This window comes from Diadema antillarum, unplaced genomic scaffold (genome assembly GCF_040938485.1).
Source record: "Diadema antillarum isolate AM-2024a unplaced genomic scaffold, OU_Dant_1.0 seq00000095_RagTag, whole genome shotgun sequence".
In the NCBI taxonomy this organism is placed as follows: domain Eukaryota; kingdom Metazoa; phylum Echinodermata; class Echinoidea; order Diadematoida; family Diadematidae; genus Diadema; species Diadema antillarum.
In genome coordinates this window covers 499065-518821 of record NW_027271184.1, presented here as the reverse complement: position 1 = coordinate 518821, position 19757 = coordinate 499065, and the positions used below count along the sequence as shown (strand labels likewise).

General features: G+C 41.3%; 3 protein-coding genes across 3 annotated transcripts in view; all 3 read right to left on the bottom strand.

Moving 5' to 3' along the window:
* The window catches only part of LOC139726672 (tenascin-X-like), a 43781-nt gene extending 29913 nt beyond the window's left edge, over positions 1-13868 (bottom strand). The window contains exons 1-10 of the mRNA XM_071637658.1: positions 13422-13868; positions 11869-12162; positions 9569-9784; positions 8850-9128; positions 6278-6523; positions 5371-5661; positions 4568-4834; positions 2705-2986; positions 1765-2022; positions 310-492 (exon numbers count right to left, since the gene is read on the bottom strand). Coding sequence (XP_071493759.1) covers positions 310-492; positions 1765-2022; positions 2705-2986; positions 4568-4834; positions 5371-5661; positions 6278-6523; positions 8850-9128; positions 9569-9784; positions 11869-12162; positions 13422-13632 — 2527 coding nt within the window. The 5' untranslated portion in view covers positions 13633-13868. The remainder of the gene's footprint in view (positions 1-309; positions 493-1764; positions 2023-2704; positions 2987-4567; positions 4835-5370; positions 5662-6277; positions 6524-8849; positions 9129-9568; positions 9785-11868; positions 12163-13421) is intronic.
* A 29-nt stretch (positions 13869-13897) lies between these two features.
* On the bottom strand, positions 13898-17432 carry LOC139726671 (tenascin-R-like). The gene is made up of 6 exons (XM_071637657.1): positions 17423-17432; positions 16780-17031; positions 16264-16542; positions 15326-15565; positions 14383-14676; positions 13898-13932 (listed from the first exon to the last, which is right to left on the bottom strand). Exons 1-6 carry the CDS (start codon positions 17430-17432, stop codon positions 13898-13900), a joined length of 1110 nt encoding a protein of 369 aa, XP_071493758.1.
* On the bottom strand, positions 17420-19079 carry LOC139726666 (uncharacterized). The gene is made up of 2 exons (XM_071637651.1): positions 18984-19079; positions 17420-17727 (listed from the first exon to the last, which is right to left on the bottom strand). The coding sequence occupies exons 1-2, from the start codon at positions 19072-19074 to the stop codon at positions 17435-17437; spliced, it is 384 nt and encodes a 127-aa protein (XP_071493752.1). The 5' UTR covers positions 19075-19079; the 3' UTR covers positions 17420-17434.
* Between the last annotated feature and the right edge of the window lie 678 nt (positions 19080-19757).

Sequence of the window (19757 nt, the reverse complement as noted above, 5' to 3'; positions counted from 1 at the left end):
CAGACCCTGCAACATACTTTCTCCATTACTCTTGGAATAGAAGCATAATGATTTTATGCATGCCATTACCTTCATCTCTCCCCCCCCCCCCCCAATTTAAATGTCCCTAAATAGAAAAGGATAGTTAAGACTGGTATGCAGAGTATTTAGGTTTGATTGACAGAGAGACTAGGAATGCTTTGATACAAATGAAGACTGTTCACCACAAACCTGTTTCGATGTCAAAAGTCTTTGTATCGCTAGTCCGCATTAATCCCTCCAACCCCATGACGGTCGTCACTTCTGCCATGTACGACGTGCCCGGGGTCAGTCCCTCGAACGTGAAGCTGGTGATGTCGGCGCCAACTGTGGCAGGGAGGTCCTGGAGGCTGGGCCGTGGATCGATGTCCACGATGAAACCGCGGTAGAGGCCCTCTGCGGGCAGGTCCCACACCAAGCGGAAGGAGGAGAGCATCTCATCCTGTGCCCGCAAGTTCATCGGAGGATTGGGCTCTGAAAACAAATTGTTGTATCATACCATTGCAGAACATTGGTTGAAGGCCATATCTGCCATTTATATGCCATACTCACCTACCTACTGTATTGGCTTTGTGTAAACATTAAAAAAAAATGTATAAAAAAGTTTGACCTTCTGATCTATTTTTCCATCTATCTACATATCCTTCTACCTGTCTATCTATCTATTCATCTATCTATTTTCCTATCTATTATTCTGCCTATCCATCTATCAATCTTTCCCTATCTATCCTTCTACAGCTGTACCTGTCCATCTATATGTCAAACTACATTTACTAATATATTTCCCTATCTATCACTCTACCTATCCATCTATCTATCAACCTACTAGTATTTATTATCTATTTATCCCTTTTCCTATCTATCTTTTTGTCTGTCTCCTTGAAAATTTGACTATGCATTTTTAAGAACATGATAACGTGAAATTGGCCCCTAATTTGGTACTGGCCCAACGGGAGCCCCACCTCTGGATCTGCAATAAACAAACTTGAATGTACCCTCACGAGTGTATTCATACAAAGCATTTCTGGTTTTAAAGAAGAAGATTAAAAGATTTTCTGATTTGGGGACACTGAAGTTTCCTGGGGGGCCATACAGGGGGAAATGGTGCCCACTAGTACAAATACATAATATTAGTCTATCACCCTCGCGATAATACCTGAAAGACTGGTTGAAAGTTCATTTTGTCACAATCAGTTGCAAATTACCTTTGCTTGATGAGACTTTCGCCGCCTGGATACAGATCCTTCTACAGATCCAGAAGGCAAAAGTCTCATCAAGCAAAGGTAATTTGTAACTGATTGCGACCACATGAACTTTCAACCAGTTGATATTCCAATCAGATGAATCTTTTCAGCGAATACCTGAAAGATTTAGTGACAAATTTGACGAAGTCTTTCAAAAACATGATAAAAATGTGAACATCTGCCTCCATTTTGGTCTTGTCAACAAAATTTGAATATGAATACAGAATAAGCAGATACAGTGTAATACATGATCCTTTTGCTATGCTTTAGCAATAGTTACATGTTGGCCATGGAATATGAACACATGCAATAACTAACCTGTGGGAGATATGACTTTTAACCCTCTGAAGATGGACTGATTTTGCCACGACACATATTTCCCCGAGACACTTGCCCGAGTATAATCAAGACTTGTCATCAATGGGTTAAAGACCAGAATGAAATGTCTTACTCCACAAGAGGCTTCTTTTTTTTTTGAAAAGGTCAAAAATTTTCCCCATACCTGTACGTAATGTCACCACTTCTAGTGGTGCTGGGTAAGTCACAAGAGGCCGGAGGTAGAGGGAGAAGGTGTATAGCTCTCCCGCGATGAGATCGGAGATGGTGTATGCGTAGGTGGAATCCGCCTCCTGAGGGATCATCGCTGTGTTGCTGCCCCACTCAAGGAGGTAGTCCGTGAAGTCGGCTGGGTCGGCCTGCTCGTTCCACAGGAAGGTGATGGAGTCGGGGCGTACCGACAGATCCGTCAAAACTCGCTCCGCTGCACAGAGGAAAGACAATGAGTCGGGCCTTTGATTAACCAGTTTACAAATTGGGCTGGTCAGACGACAGTTTCATGGATTTTAGCACGCTTCTGAAGAAATGTTGAACATGAGTGACAAGATGGCAGAGTCATTTCTTCACAAGCTATATGCCTCTGAAGAAATGTTGAACAAGAGTGTCAAGATGGCAGAGTTGATATTTCTCAGAGTCTCCAAAACTCTACCACAGTTAGTTACAATTATTCATTGAGAAAACCTAAGATTTGTTCTTCGTTTGTGGAGATGAATCCGAACAATGCTGATACAAGTCATAAGCAGCAACAGATGAAGAAGAAAGTGAGGTAAATAACAATCAACACCATCTAGTCACAAAAGGAACTGTTCAGATATAATTATGGAAACTGGTCAGTGGTGTAATTAGGTTTTGCATCTGCCCACAGACCCGAACATATCACACAATTCTTCAACCACAAATTTTATGCACTTAAACCCACATTGATATACCACAAAGCAGTCCTTTTGCTGGCTATACACATCCCAAATGTGGACGATGGAATGTTGGGCTGTTAATGTTTATAGGAATATGTGAAACCCTTTAAGCATTTGGCATTTTCAAGCAGACAAGAACTGGACTGCCATACCTCATTACACTCAAATATATGAAAGATTCCACCAACTCACCCGTCTCGGCAACAGCTCTAACAACATTGCTGTCTGGTGCATTCTCTGTACCCCCTTGCCCACCAATACTCTGCAGCTCCACAGTATACTCCGTCCTGGCGTCAAGCTGGTGGATGTCGTACTCTCCATCGTTGAGCGTTGTTAAGGTGTCCCCATTTCCAGCACCCTCGGTCTCATAGTACGAGATCCTGACCATCTGGATGTTTGGCTGCGGAGTCCACCTGATTTGAATCAGGCGCGAGTTGACAGCAGTGACGGACACTGATCCCGGTGGAAGAGGCCCTGTATGAAAAAAGCAAGGCAGAGTCACGGTATACATGCAGTAGTGTGACATTCAGAAAATTGACCAATGGTATCACTTCGCTTCAACCTTCACTTCACCAAATTTATAATTCTATGCAAACCTTGGCTGCATCCTGTTGCCTGCTGGTCAGTCACACAATGATTCACAATGCAACCTACAAGGTCCTTCAGCATTTGTGATTGGTTATTGAAAGTTAACTTTCTTTGCTACTGCTGTTCCCCTACTGATTATTTATTACAATTGAAAACAGGTTCAGCAAATAACAACTTCTGTGTGCTAGTTAGTCACGACAATAGGTACTTCATACAGTATCTGACTGCAAATCATGCACTCTGTTCAATTATAGATACATCAGTATATCTCATCTTTATGCCATATCTTGAGTCAAATTCATTCTTCATCTTGCCTCATGGCAGATCACATCGCTTCCTCTCGTCAAATCTAAATCAATGCCCAGTCCAATTGAGCGATCCCATCGGGACTCATCCTGTCTCAACTCCTGTAAAAGTGGATATTTTGCGCAACTGATTTTTTGCACTTGGCCCGTTAAGAAGAGTTTTGCATGTTTATAATTCTGTGGAATCGAGACATCAACTACTGGAACATATGGCGAGCAAAAATATTTACATGCTTTATTTCCGCACTATTTTCTGGTTGCACGAAATGCGTGAAAATGTCAACATCGCAAAAATTTCAACACCGCAAAAATTTCCACTTCTACAGTAGTCTCCCATGACACCTCTGTGAAGGTGTCGTGGCTGAGTAGATACGAGCGCATGTCTCTGAATCACATGAGCGTGATATGGGTTTGTGGATTCAAGCTCATGCAAAGCCCAATACGTTTGCCCTTCAGCGAGGCACTTTATCCACATTGCTGCTCTCTATCCAGAAGTATACAGTAAATGGGTATCCGGTAGGATGAAAAAGTTTATGTTGGTTGATCAGTATGTCGGAGCCTGAAAAATGGCTGCAACTGGCTGGAATGCTCCCCAGGGAGCGGAGAGTGAGCACTGTCAGTGCTGGTTGGAAATAATATATCCAGTAACTGGGGTAATAATAGTCTATAAAGCGTATTGAGATACTTAAAATTTAGTGTGAAATGCACTATGTAAAGACTAGATTTTATTATTATTATCATCATTATCATTGTTGCTGTTATCATTATTATTATTATCATTATTATTACTATTATTATTATTATTATTATTATTATTATTATTGTTATTATTATTATTATTATTATTATTATTATTATTATTATTATTATTATTATTATTATTATTATTATTGTTGTTATTGTTATCATTATTATTATTATTTTTATTATTATTATTATCATTATTATTATTATTATTATTATTATTATTATTATTATAATTATCATTATCATCATTTTTACTATTATTATTACTTCAGACTATCAGATATTTGGCTGCCACAAGTCTTCACACTGTATTTCACCTCAGCCACAATCCATATCTCATCTCAATTCTTCAAATGAACACAGATACATGCACAAACAAAGTGTCACTTCACAATCGTAGTCTGGTAATACTCACGAGTGCGCACGGTCTCGAACTCAGTCAGAGTGCCGTTGATGGTGGTGTAGAGGAGGTAGAGCTGTCCTGGATCCAAACCTCCAAACTCCACCTCCCAGCTGCAGATGTCCGAGCCGTTGACCACGCAGCGGGGACTGTCCAGGAGCTGGCGGCAGTACTCAACAAGACAGAGACCGTGACCGGGCAATTCAAGTTTGGACCAGTGCAGAGTGAGGCTAGTTGCACCTGTAGCATAGACATACGGATCTTCTTCGTGTTCCGCTTCGTCTGATAAAGATAAAAATAGACATGGGGAAAGAGAGGGAGAGATGGCGAGAGATATAACAAAAGGAAGGGGGGTGCGAGTGACAGGCAATGAGAAGAGACAGGAAAGAGAAAGTGATAGAAATACAGAGAGAAAACATGAAGAAACAGCGAAAGATGAAGAAAGATATGAATATAATGATGTATATACAATAACTTCACATTCCATGAGATGAAGGCAACTACAACCTCGCCATCAATCACAAACGTACGCATCTCACATTTCCGTGCAGATTACTAAAATATCACTGATCACTTTTGTAGATGCAGTTCACGAGTAACAGACTAACTGCCCAAAAGTATGACTTGCAATATGACGAGATACGATACGAAGAATGTCTTTTCTCTTCCAACATTTATGCAAACGCATGCACGCAATTGAACAAATGAACAAGCTGTCTGTGATGCTACTTGTCTTTGGCCCACTGTAACCAATAAATCGATATCGGTAGGCCATGTGACGACTTCTTCAAATCGGATGATTTTACATCGCAACCTACTGGTCTTTGTTGAAGGTTGATCATCTGCTTCAGTTTCCTGCTCCTCGAAAGGGCCATCTGCCAAGAGGATGGAGGTGATCCTCAGAGTGTACTCGGTGTCGGGCTGCAGGCAGTCAAAGGAGTAGTTGGTGACGCTGGCCGGAGTCTGGACGGCCAACACCTCCTCGCCCCCAAGCTCAAGGACCACCCTGAGCTCGTTGAAGCTGGTGATGATGTCGGGAGGGTTCCACCCAGCGGCGAGCGAGATGGGGCTGGTAGCATTAAGCTGCACGTTGCTGACAGGTGCCGGTCCTACAGCGTCAATGTGAACAAACAGATCGACAAAATTAGCAACAATAGACAATAGCTCTGATTAATAAGAACAGCTGTTGAAATGCGTGTACAAACAAACCCATTTTGATTGCATGCTCAATCCACGCAAAATCATTAAAAAAAATACAAAACCAAGAAACACTCAGCTATATATCTTTTAAACAATTATTTACAGATTTCTATAATACAGACAAAGATTTATGGTATCTTTTTATGGGGGGGGGGGGGGAGTGGTGGTAACTGGTTCACTCTAAAACTTGTGCACATTGTCTTTAATCTGCTTCAAAAAAACATTGACTGTCGTACAGCAAACAGACTTCAATTCAGTTGTCACGATGGAAGTGTACCATGTTTAAGTGGTACATATGTAGTTCTGAAAAACAAAAATGGGAGGGGGTGTGGTCGAGAGATAAAATATACATAATCATACAATCAATACAATACAATCGGATCATTTACATGAATATAGTGCTCTTACACAGTCAATGACTGATTTCACAGCACTTTACAACAAAATTAAGTCACAGATTGGCATCAAAAAGAAAAGGCATAAGATTCTAAGTATAACTTCATATTCTAATGAAGTTATACTGACCTGTTCTGACACTGCCTGTTGAGTTTAGTCCTATGGTGGTCCGGACCTGCACCTCAAACACAGTAGAAGATGGTAAGCCTGTAAACAAGTAGGTTGATGGTGATTCCGCAGACACAACAGCCGTGACATTGCCAGGCTGGACGACCGCTGTGTAGTTGCCCGTGTAGTTTGTGATGGGCAGCCACCACGCTCGGAAGGACGAGTGGGTCACATTCTGGAACTCTACCTTGCCCAGTTCCACTGACACTGAGGTGTGTGTGTGTGTGTGTGTGTGTGTGTGTGTGTGTGTGTGTGTGTGTGTGTATGTGTGTGTGTGTGTGAGTGAGATAGGGAGAAAGAGAGTGAAGAATTCAAGGGCACAAAGAAGTGAAGAAAAAGTGATTACATTTATAGACAAAAGTCTCTGTCATCACATAACGTTACAATATTATTCAAACCACTGTTAAAAAAGTTCCCTGGAAGCTTTTCCTGAATTATTTGACAGAGAAACATTCTGCTCTGTTTTGTAGCACAGAAACAGCTTCCAATTGTGAAATTATGTTCGTACTACATATATGAGGACTTCACAGAAAAAAAAGGCAGTCTATTAGCAATTTCATGTTGTCAGTCTATATCATTCCATACAAATTTCACATGTACAAAACGTAGTCTCTTCTGTACACATTTTGCTATTAAACCATAGAACTTGATGCAATCAATAGTTCAACAAAAAGTCTCATGTAAAACTCAATTGTTTGCATACAAAAAAAAAAAAACCCGACATTGAACCCCTCTTAAAAATATGTTTATATTCATTAATTTTTTTTTTTCTCAGTTATGTTCTGGAGTGGACCACAAAACCCTCGTATTTGAAACCTGTGTGCAACTCTGCTTTTTCTTTCAAGTTAGTTCCATTTTCAATGAATGATCAAATAGAATTAAGCGGACAAGGCGTGTCTAAAACATGAAATGCTTAGGTACAAAACATGCAGAGTACTGTTCCCACTACTACACTTTACCACTGTCCTACTTGCTGAGACAGCTGTCTAACAAGTAATTTGAACCTTTTTCACTGATTTCAGCTTTCATTTTATTTGGTCATGGTACTGGGCTGAGCCTGATGGCTGTTTTTCAGCCACTTTGTGAATTAAGAAGTCACACGTATAGAACACAATACAATTGCATAACTGAAATACACATAAAATATAATATTTTTATAATACATGCATAAGTCTTAATTTCTACATACATTTCATATGTTAGGTTGTTACAAAAAAGAAGAAGAAAGAATAAGAAGAAAAACAACACTAGAAATGTCGCTATGGCAACTGGTATGCCTCCGCCATAATGCATGGTTCTCCTAATAGGTCTATAGTACATGTGGACAATGTGTGATTACATTTTCACAAAATTGGCAAAATATTAAAATGACATGTTTGTCACAAATGTATCGAATGTTCACCTTCCTTGACCTATGTTTAATTGGATGAATAGGAGAGCATGTATTTGGGGATTTAAGAACTTTAACTTCGACTTTGACCCTTTCATAAGTTTACGTACTTGAGTAATTGTCAAGGTATGGAGAAAAAGTGCAATTTCAGTATTGAACTGTAAATTGTTATCATTTTCATCTGGCCTTTGATTCATAAGAGAATCAATGTCAGGCAGAACATACATAAATATGTACTAAGTTTAAAGATAACTTGAGCCACTTCCGAGATATGGAGAAAGAAGTAAGTTCAGCACTTTCACTTGATCTTTGACCTTTTGACCTTTGACCTTCTTGGCCAAAAAAAAATCCCAGACAATCTCTAGTGGGTTATACATGCATACATCAAGTTTAAAGAAAAATAATCCTGCTGGCATTGCATAAATACAAGGAAAATAGTAAAATTTTGAAGTATTGCCCTTGACCTTTGACCCCTGACCTTTGACGACATGAACCCCAAATTCCCTAGATAACTACTGCCAGTCAGTACATGCATATATACTTTGTTCCATAAAGATACCTTGAACAATTTCCAAGATACAGAGAAAAAAGTGAAATTTTAACATTTTACTTGACCTTTTGACCTTTGACCTTTTCACCTCATGACCCCAAACTTTCACCAGAGAATCTTAATTGGGTAATACATGTATACACTAAGTTTCAAGAAAATATCTTCAGGTATTGCATAGATATGGGGGAAATAGTGAAATTTTAAGCATTTGACCTTGACCTTTTGACCTTTGACCTTGAGCATGTGCACCCAAAAGTTGATAGGCACAACTTCACCCCCTGATACACATACATGCCAAGTTTCATTAGGATACCTCAAAAGGTTTTGATAGTTACCCTGTCCACAAAATTCATTACGGACGGACGGAAGGACAGACGGACGGACGGAAGGACGGACGGACGGACGGACGGACGGACGGAAGGACAGACGGACGGACGGACGGACGGACAACCCGAACACATAATGCCTCCGGCACCACTTCGTGGCGGAGGCATAACAAACAAGACATGTACAACCAATGCAGCAACTGTTGCACAATAACGATGCACAATGCTCTACGGATGATTGATAAATAAAAGCCAGCAAGCACTCACAAGTGGATGCATGGATTTCCTCTGCCGTGCTGAGCTCCATCCCGCTCCGCGTCCTGACCCGGATCCAGTAGCTCGTGGCCGGGCTGAGATCGTCGATGACGGTAGTGTTGCCCATGATGTCGTCTATGATCTCGGACCCTTCCCAGTCATCGTAGTCTGTGGTGTAGAGCACCTGGAAGGAGTCGTACTCGCCCCTCATGGGCGGGGAGAACATGATGCAGATGGAGAAGACAGTCGTGGCGTTCTCACAGATTGATAGGGTGGCGGGTGGGAGGGGAACTGGTGCCAGACGAAAAAGAAATAAATAAACATGGTAGTGTGGGGAGCATGAAATATACACTCTGCTGTAATAATGACAATGAATGGCAAAAGGTAATATGTGACCTTTTTATACTGAAAATGCAGCAAAGTCATCCAACAGCAAACACACAGTTTTGCAAACTTTGAATAAACATGGCTAATGAAGAAAAATATGAATGTTAATAAATAAATATAGAGGGCTGACACAAAGCACTTCGGTTACATGTGTAATACAAATCAATATCTCTTAATACCAAGATATCTGAATACTAACAATTTCAACTGTACCTGAATTTTAACTTTGCTGCAATAAAAATTTTGGTATATCCTCATTCATTATAAAGGGATTGCACTGTCCATGAATATGCCTTGCTTATAGACTATGAAAATAGCTCACAATAATGTACATCATAACATACCTGTTCTCTGTTCTGCGGGTTGTAACGTCCACACAAAGATGTTGTATAGCTGGCCGGGGACCAGCCCTGTGGCGAGGGCGCTCATATTACCTTCCAGCAACTTAATGCTGCCATCGTCTGGCACGAGAGAGATGTTAGCGTATGTAACATTGGGCCAGGAGAAGGCAATAGTTGTGGTGTTGTAGTGGAACACCTTGACACTGCCTGTCACCGACACTGTGAGAGGAATGAGCCAGACACACACAGAGTTACGATACAGACCTACAATGTACACATGCACACGCTCACAGACAACACACACAGAAATACACTCTCACGCACAGTGTAAACTTAGCGAACATCTTAGCCGACACACATTGCAAGCAGTTTTATATTGTTCATCGATTGAAATGACAGTGTTATAAGCGATCTTTATCACTGAATGTTTCAGCAGTAATGGCATCAATTACACGTTTCACTCAATTACAATGCTAAAGATTGCATCATTTAGCAGGAATTGAATTTTTTGTTTGATGAATTAGTGTACAGGGTCCTCAATTTCAATTGTGCACTTATACTATTGATCAGTCTTCAAATCATATTATTCCCCAAATTCTATCATTCTGTGTTCTATGTACACCCTACCGCGACATGAATTTTGAATTCTCAATGCTGTATTCATTGTTACCATGCCAACACACTGAAATCCAATCACGAGTCAAAATGAAAACATGAGTCAAAACTAGACTAGAAATGTCGCTATGGCGACTGGTATGCCTCCGCCATAATGCATGATTCTCCTAATAGGTCTATAGTACATGTGGACAATGTGTGATTACATTTTCACAAAATTGGCAAAATATTAAAATGACATGTTTGTCACAAATGTATTGAATGTTTACCTTCCTTGACCTATGTTTAATTGGATGAATTGGAGAGCATGTACTTGGGGATTTAAGAACTTTAACTTGACTTTGACCATGTCATAAGTTTATGCACTGAGTAATTTTCAAGGTACAAGTGTATGGAGAAAAAGTGCAATTTCTGTATTGAACAGTAATTTGTTATCATTTTCATCTGGCCTTTGATTTATAAGAGAAGCACTGTCAGGCAGAACATACATAAATTCAGCATGTACTAAGTTTCAAGATAACTTGAGCCACTTCCGAGATATGGAGAAAAAAGTAAGTTCAGCACTTTCACTTGATCTTTGACCTTTTGACCTTTGACCTTCTTGGCAAAAAAAAAATCCCAGAGAATCTCTATTGGGTTAGACATGCATACATCAAGTTTAAAAAAAAAAAAAATCCTGCTGGCATTGCATAAATATAAGGAAAATAGTAAGATTTTGAAGTATTGCCCTTGACCTTTGACCCCTGACCTTTGACCCCATGAACCCTAAATTCCCTAGATAACCACTGCCAGTCAGTAGATGCATATACACTATGTTCCATGAAGATAACTTGAACAATTTCCAAGATAGAGAAAAAAGTGAAATTTTAACATTTTACTTGACCTTTTGACCTTTGACCTTTTGACCTCATGACCCCAAACTTTCACCAGAGAATCTTAATTGGGTAGTACATGTATACACTAAGTTTCAAGAAAATATCTTCAGGCATTGCATAGATATGGGGGAAATTATAAAATTTTAAGCATTTGACCTTGACCTTTTGACCTTTGACCTTGAGCATGTGCACCCAAAAGTTGATAGGCACAACTTCACCCCCTAATACACATACATGCCAAGTTTCATTAGGATACCTCAAAAGGTTTTGGTAGTTACCCTGTCCACAAAATTCATTACGGACGGACGGAAGGACGGACGGAAGGACGGACGGAAGGACGGACGGACGGACGGACGGAAGGACGGACGGACGGACGGACAACCCGAAAACATAATGCCTCCGGCACCACTTCGTGGCGGAGGCATAAAAAGACCTCTGAGAGCGCAGACCTCTGCCAAGTAGTTGCTTTCCACCAATGATCTTGCTATCCTAGAGGGATCAGTGATTTCCACCCACTGAAAAATCGCCCAATTTCCCAATATAGACGCCTCTGTTACGTCATAAACCCTTAGCTGCGCAGCGCGCCTCGCCCTTGCAAAAACTAGATCATGCACGTTAGTGCGCGCACAAAAACATCAAAAATGCTCAGCTTGAACTCCAAAGTTCACATACCTTACCTGCCAAAATATAAAAAATCCTTCATAAACTTCATAAAAATTTAACCTCCTCCTCCTCCCTTGGCGAAGGTATGTAATTCAATTCAATTCAATTCAATAGACATTTATTTCATGATTGCGAAGGTACACATGATACAGGTAAACGTGGAGTGGTTGGTAGGGGAGCTGAAAGCCCTCGACATGCCCTCCCCGGACACAGTCTCCGCATAGAAGATGTAGTCCGTTCCTGGGGACAGGTCCTCGACGTACGCCTGCGTCTCCTCCTCCGGATAGTATCCTACCAGGGTCCAGCCATCGTCTGTCCCATCCTCGCGCTCGTACGAGACACGGTACTGGTCGAAGACGGTATCGCTGCCGGGAGGGGTCCAGGCAATGACAAGGCTTGAGATGTTGCGAGAGACGGTGCTGACATTGAGGGGTGGAAGGGGCCCTGGATGATGAACAAGATAAGCAGGAGAATAAATAAGTCATGTTGTGAGAATGTCCCATAGTTTTGCTCTCAAAGGGCTTTGCGGTACATCTACACACACAGACTTCAGGGTAAATTGCTTTGCACTACCATTCTTTCTTTGGCATTTCACACGCACACACACAGATACACACATATTTTGACCTTCCAGTGATATGTGCAGGGATAGTACACATGTATATGGGGGTGGGGGGGGGGGAATGCCCCAAAGCATCAATTTTAAGTGTAAAGCTGGAAATATGGGAGAAAAAGCAACAAACATATTGATATACATACATGTATACATGCAAAAATATTAGTGAAGAACATCTGTACAGTTTTCCAATGAAGGAAGTAAGAAAGAGAACCAAAGACAACAGAAATGTCAACTTGCACGAAACGCCAGGAAATAGAATATGAGAGGGGAAAGGGTTGATCTATTAAAGACAAATGAGAAATCTTCTCATTCCCAGAGGCAACAGAAAAAAAAAGATATGATCAGCATGACAGGATTAACCCGTTCCTTCCGCAAGTCTCTGAGTGCCTTTAATGCCCCCAAACGAGATTTTTTTTGCCCGTCGACAGAGAGGCAGAGAGGTGTGTAATCCACCTGTGCGAAGGCAGTCAAGCGGTACATTGTATCCCCCTTTCCATGGTCAACTACATGTGCCAGTGAACAATGGAAATATTGATCGGGTGCGAGGTATGAATAGAGCGTGCGCTGATGAGCTCACAGAATCTTTTGTTCTACACAAAACCAGGTACCTGAATGAGGTGACTGGGGTCAGCGAACCCAGATATCTAACTGATCTCAGCCTTCATCGCTATGTACATGTTCGTACGAGTTTACAGCAGAACAAGCGAAAAACTACATCAGGAAAAAGGTACATAATACTGTGAAATATGCATTTTTCAAACAGAAGGAGAACAAATGCTGATAGAATAAACTCTAATCTTTTTATCAAACCCACTTTACTGCGTATTTTAACACAAAGAAACATGAATTTAGGCCACTAAAGCAGGCACTCTTGTCTTCATTTTTGGAACCTGGTATACCAGGTTCCCGTATATCAGTTGCTCTCACGGGAACCTGGTATACCAGGTTCCCGTAAGGAACAGGTTAAATAAACTTCTATTGACAGAGATATGACATTGAATTCTGACAGAAGGGTATAAGTATACTTGAGCAAACAAAGGGCATTGGGAGAGATGGGACCATGTGAGAAAAGGTGTGGACTCACTTGTGTTCTGCTCCACTGTCTCACATATACCGCTCTGATCGACAAAGATGTAGTACTTCTCGCCGGGAAACAGGTCCATGACCGTGTAGGAGCTGGTGTCATTGGCCAGGTCCCTGCAGGTGGCATTGCCGTCCTCACCGTTGTAGCTGACGTACACGTACTCCTGGGTCCCGTTGCCCCAGGAGACGATGATGGTATCCGTGGAGATCATGGTGACTTCAAAAGTCCCAGTTGCAGATGGTTCTGAGCAGGAGAGCACAAGAATAATTGCTGAATGAAGACTTTAAAACAAGTGCCCTGGTGTTTTTGAACCTGATTATTTCAGCCATTATCAGGATCTGCTTGCCCTGACTTAGTCACATTGTGTATAAACTAAAAAATACTGACGTGTATAATTTGTAAATTCTGCACATGCCAAGAGGCATAGCAGATTGCAGAAAGAACGCGCAACTAAAAGTGGCCGAGGTCAATATAGGTTATACTTCCCTGATCTGAGATTCCTGACGGAACACTACATGGAAAAAGTGGTTGGAGTCTACACTGGAACCTTATATAACTTACATAAATCAGGGAGAAGCCACCTCCTTCCCTCGACCAAGAAAAAAAAAAAAAAAAATATATATATAGGTTACACTTCCCTGATCTGAAATTAAACAAAACATTACATGGCAAAAGTGGTTGGAGTTTACACTGGGACCTTATACAGGGCTCCACACTAACTTTTATTTTATGGTGGCTCAAAGGCAAACATCTAACCTTTTTTGGTGGCCCGATCAGGCCACCAAATGCTTCATTTCTGAAATTTTGGTGGCCCGACGTGCGTTTTAGGTGGCCCCGGGCTACCGGGCCACCGTTAGTGTCGAGCCCTGCCTTATATAACTTACATAAATCAGGGAAAAGCCACATCCTTCCCTCACATCCCCCCTCCAAAAAAAGAAAGAAAAAAGAATCATCTGCATACCAGTTCTGAAACTGATGTCTACGGGATTGCCCCTCACGTCGTCGGCCCCCGTCACTATGGTGACAGTCACATTGTACTCTTCATCCGGTGAAAGGCCCTCGAATCGGTGCATCACAGTGGTGGCGTTATCCCCTAGGTTTGCAGAATAAATACGCTCTGGAGATCTATTGACTCCATCACTGGGTGTGTATGTGACTTCGAAATAATTGTACACCCCTTCAGGGATGCCCCACATTATTTCGGCAGCACAAGAGGTGGCGTTGGTCAGTTGCAGGTCAATCGGGTCATTAGGAACTGGAAAATGACAAACATGTCGAAAAACCGTCACTGACTTTAATAGTAATAGTAGCCAATAACACGCATTTGAAAAACATGCAGTATGTGATTAAAAAAACAAAAAAATATGACAAACTATAACAATACTACATCAAAATGTTTCAATTAAAAAGAAAAAAAGTGCAATTTCTCAATATGAGCTTGATCAGCACCCTGTCTGGCTTGTAATAATGGTAGATTTGATCCCATTTCCCTATAGGATCATTGAATTACTGTCAGAAATAAGATTTTTTTACAGAATATCAACCTTTCATCTCTCACTCTTCACCTCATGATCTAAATCCTAATCTACTACATGGAATATCCTTATTTTTCAATGACACACCTAAGGCCATTATATGCATTGTTATCATTACAATGAAGTGACATAGACTCATGGACAGATAAAGTGGTAACCTGGATCTGAAAACTAAAACAAGTGCCTGTTTCTAGCAGCATAAGGCAAAGACACACACATAACAGCTTTCTATGACATGGCTATTGTTTCTGACTACTGACTGATATTTTGCCAGACCACTGCCATAAAGCAAACATCATTGCCATCTAGTACAATATTTTAACTTCATCCATGGTAAAGAAAAGGCTCAAAAGCAGAAAAAAATTGTACCTGTGTTAAGGGTTAGTGAGATGTCACACTCTGAGCCCCATCCAACGGACAGTGTGTAGGTAGCACCGGCAACGAGGCCAGTAAATTCGGCGTATCGCTCCGTGACGTTTAGGCAGGAGCGGTTGCCACCAGCCGGCTGGATACAGACCTCGTACTCTGCGCCATCGGACAAGTCAGCCCAGCCAAAGGCAACGCTGGAGTTGGTCAGACTGGTGATGTTGAACAAGCTGCCTAGTGAGCCTGGTGGTAAGAGTCAAATGAATAAATTTGTGCCAACGATATCAGCATGTTTTCACACACACTTTGACTGTATGCAGCAAATAAAGCAACCAATGTGCAAAGACAATTTTAACCACTTCTTAGAATGGAAAACTTTTTAATCTCATCTTTCCAGAGAATTCTAACCTCAAGCATCTTCTGATCTGGAGATTCTTCCACCTGAAACCCCTAGCAAACTAGAGACTATATATGTAACTTGATGTGTTTGCGCACATCACGAGCGCGAAGTCCTTTGTGGCCGGGGTTCAGGGCCTGGTCAAAGGTCCTGGAAGCTCTAGGATTCTAGATGCTCTCTTGTGATATTTCGGGCTTACTTTTCAACATATATGTACAATGGCACTAAATACATGTACATGTAAGTAGTAATTCAATAATTCAAATGATATATTTTGGTCATATAAAACTTACTTTCATATAACATACACATCACAGCATTGACACTAGACCTTGGATCACCTTGGATGTGTGAAAATTTAATTCCAGGTTTTGAAAAGGTGTTTGGACAAGAGAAAGATCATTTCAAGCGGGAAAATGGGAGATTTTGCAAAAGCGGGGGAGTTGGTGTCTCTGTATTATCATTCATGCTGTCATGTGTCATGCACAGGAAGGATACCACTCATGGCATCCTCAGAATAAAAAGAAAAGTGGCTGTGACTTACTTGGACTGATGGAGACTTCATTACTTTCACTCTGGCTAAGACCGACGCCTGCGATGGTGCTAATATTGACGACGACTGAAGGTCCATCGGTCAGACCTGTGAGTGGTAGTTCCAAATCCAGGGACTCACTGTCGTATACCAACTCTGTCCGCGGAGAACCGCTGCCATCGGAGAAGGTGATGCGATATCCGGTAAGATCGCCGGCAGGCCGCCTCCACTGAACAGTGACTGATTCCTCCTCCACGTAGGCGAATGTAGCACAGATTGGTTGAAGTGGGACTGAGTGAGATTATGAAATACAAGGAACAAAATAAAACATGAACCTATGTCAAACCTTTCCTAAATTGATATCAAATTCATGACAGGCACAATGCACTGCAGTAATATTCACTTACGTCACCATGCAATCTTTGCATGAAATACATTGAAGACATGGTTAAAGTTTCTAGTACATTTTGATCCCCTACAGATGGACAACACTGTCTAGCATCTGTCTGTAATCTATAATAGACTCACCGGTGTACTTTCTCAGCATCAGAACATCATCAGCGCACTGCAGCCCCACTCGCACTGTGTACTCTCGTCCGGGCAGCAGGCCAGTGAAGTTGGCCATGCGGGTGCCGCGGATGATGTCTGAAAAAAGCTGGGTGCCATTGGCCACGGTGAGAGTGACAATGTAGTCGGTGATGCCAGCTATCTCGTCCCAGGTGACAGCAATGGAAGTGTGCGTGAGCTGGGTTACCATAATAGTGCCGGGCTCCAAGGGATCTATGGATGTACAAATAAAATGCAAATGATGAACAATATTTATCTGCTAATGATGAGACTGCATAATACCTACTGATGAGTCTGCCTAAAAATGCCACAGTTATAATTTCTCTAAGATTTATTAAATCTCCCCCCCCCCCCATCTGGACAAATTCACGCAAAAAAGTCATTATCTTACAGACATTTCATTAAATCTGTTGGATGCATCAAACCAATTGTTCAGTTGATTTACCAGGAAAACATACCTCAGAAATGTTGCAGTGACAATGTTCAATATGAAGCAATGTCTAATTCTTTTCTTAGTTTTGGACTAAATGGTGGTGGCAATTATTATCTAGGAACATAGAGGCAACATGATGAACAAGATGGTGGAAAGATTAGAAATACTTGCTGCATTTCATCTTTAAATCTGCGTCCGACACGCACCTATGATGGCATTAACCGATGTCGGCCTGCTGTAGATCACGCGGTCTCCTCCCGGATACATCACCGTGGTGTACAGCGTGGCGATGAACTCAACGTTGGGCTCGTACTCCAGGGTGTACTCTGTCACTGTCTTGTCGGTGCTGTAGAACTCGCGCTTGCCGGCAACGAACAGCTCATAGTGCGTGAAGTTGGACCGAGGTGGGTTCCAGAGCAGGGTGACAGCCGTGTCAGAGGTGTTCTGTATGGCCAAGAACCTGACGGGCTCCGGTCCTGATGGGAACAATGTGACAGAAAAATACAAAGTGACAGATCCACAATCCCACCATTGAGATTGTATTTTCAATCACTGGAATGTATTGCTGCCATTTGCAGTAGCTTCTACAGAAGAAGCCAGTAGCAATGGAACTTACACAAATACATTTCCTGTGTAATATCAGCAGTAGATGTGTACATAGTAGCACAAAGGTTTAGCAACAACAACAACAAAAAGTAAAACATGAAGCAGTTTCTGCACAACTGTCATTATGGTAGTATGCATAGTAGTGTTAAGTAAAAGAAGAATTGAAAATAGTTGTACAGTGTAGTAGGAATAGAAGTAGTATATGGTAACAGTAACACAGTAATAGTCATAAAAGAAGCAGTAGAGGTGGTAAGAGCAGCATCGGTAAGAGTAGAAACAATACCTACAAAAAAGAGCTTAATGCAGATGTAGTTGCAGAAGTACAGAGTACGATTGGTGGTAGTTTCGGTAATAGTAGCACTAACAAAAACGGCTGGAGTAGTACAGTGTATATATCAGTAAATTTACATGTAGCAGTATAGTATTATGATCATTACTATTATCATTAGTACTAGAAGTAGTAGTAGAGGTGGTAGTAGTAGTAGTAGTAGTAGTAGTAGTAGTAGTAGTAGTAGTAGTAGTAGTAGTAGTAGTAGTAGTAGTAGTAGTAGTCATAGTAGCAGGAGTAACAGCCATAGTAGAAGTAGCACTAGCAGTGTTACAAGTAACAGTACATGTAAAGGCTGTACACCTGTAGTAGTAACAGTGGTAGTAGAAATAGTAGCAGGAGAAATACTCTTTACTAAATGTGGTAGTACACAGCCACAACAGTGGCACAGTGAGGCAGTGGTGTTAGTATCACAACAATCAGTGGTACCATATTCCATTCCTGCTGATACTATCCCTACTACTACTACTTGTAAAAGTATAAGCACATATATTTAATAGCAGTATACTACTACTACAGTGGTTATAGTAGTAATAGTAATATTAAAAAGAAACACACTTATATTTGCAAGCTCGCAAGGAATATTTCTTTTTTCAAGGAAGTTAATGTTGTCTTTGACAAGTGGGCAAGTCAATGGGCTGCAATCATGATAGCATTATTTTCTGAAGACAGACTTGGTAACACACAGGTGCACAGAACAGAAGTATAGAAGGCACACAAGGGCCAATGTCAGAAGAGTGTCACTGAATTATTGTGTCTTTTGCAATCAACAGGGTGATGCACGTCAATATCACTTACTCGTGATGACGGTGGCAGAATCGACCTCAACCAAGTCATTCATGCCTGCCACTTCTACGAGAAGCTCTGGCTCGTACTGCGTGCCGGGCATGAGGCCGGTCAGATTCAGCGACGTCTGCTGCGATGTGCGGAACTCATCGCCTAGACGCACTAGGTAGTTCTCTGCATCCGTGTAATCCGCCCAGACGAGGTTCACTGAGTTTGGCATTATCTCATCCACGTATAGGGTTTCTGGAGCTATGGCATCTGCGATGACACAATTGGAAGTAAAATTGCATGTATTCAGTGCCTCCACATCTACACATCAAAACTACTCAACTCATTTTGTCTGGAGTGGTATTCCATATATAACAGAAAGTAACAAGATAAAAATACATACCGATATAAATGTAAAAAAACATATTTTCTCATCCACAGATATGAAACTTCAGACCCCTTAAAAAGCTAATTATAGTCATATTGCCTGTGAATTTACTTTATTTGCTTGATCTGAATTTACACCATGAGTGCCCCTGCCAGCTGCACGTTTCATTTATTATGTTATATAATGTAACAAAAAAAGTTGAAAGACACTTCCAATGTTTTCCATCTAGCTAACATTTGCCCCTGTCCTGATTCAACAAAAGACAAAGAATTAACCAAAATTGTAATCGTTAGATTAAGTTAGATTAGCTTAACCCTAACTGCACTGGGGGGGGCCTCGGAGGCCTCGACATTTCGCACGATTACTCTGCAACACGCAATGCTCTCGCCGCGATGCTCCATGACTTTTTT

Bases quoted from the DNA above. Each gene is read 5' to 3' on its own strand.
- LOC139726671 (XM_071637657.1), bottom strand. The intron at 16,543-16,779 runs GTGAGTCTATTA...AATCTCACTCAG, and splicing joins GATGCTGAGAAAGTACACCG to TCCCACTTCAACCAATCTGT. The intron at 15,566-16,263 runs GTAAGTCACAGC...TCTTACCACCAG, and splicing joins TGAAGTCTCCATCAGTCCAA to GCTCACTAGGCAGCTTGTTC.
- LOC139726666 (XM_071637651.1), bottom strand. From the start codon at position 19,074: ATGCCCGGCACGCAGTACGAGCCAGAGCTTCTCGTAGAAGTGGCAGGC. The intron at 17,728-18,983 runs GTAAGTGATATT...TGTTCCCATCAG, and splicing joins TTCTGCCACCGTCATCACGA to GACCGGAGCCCGTCAGGTTC.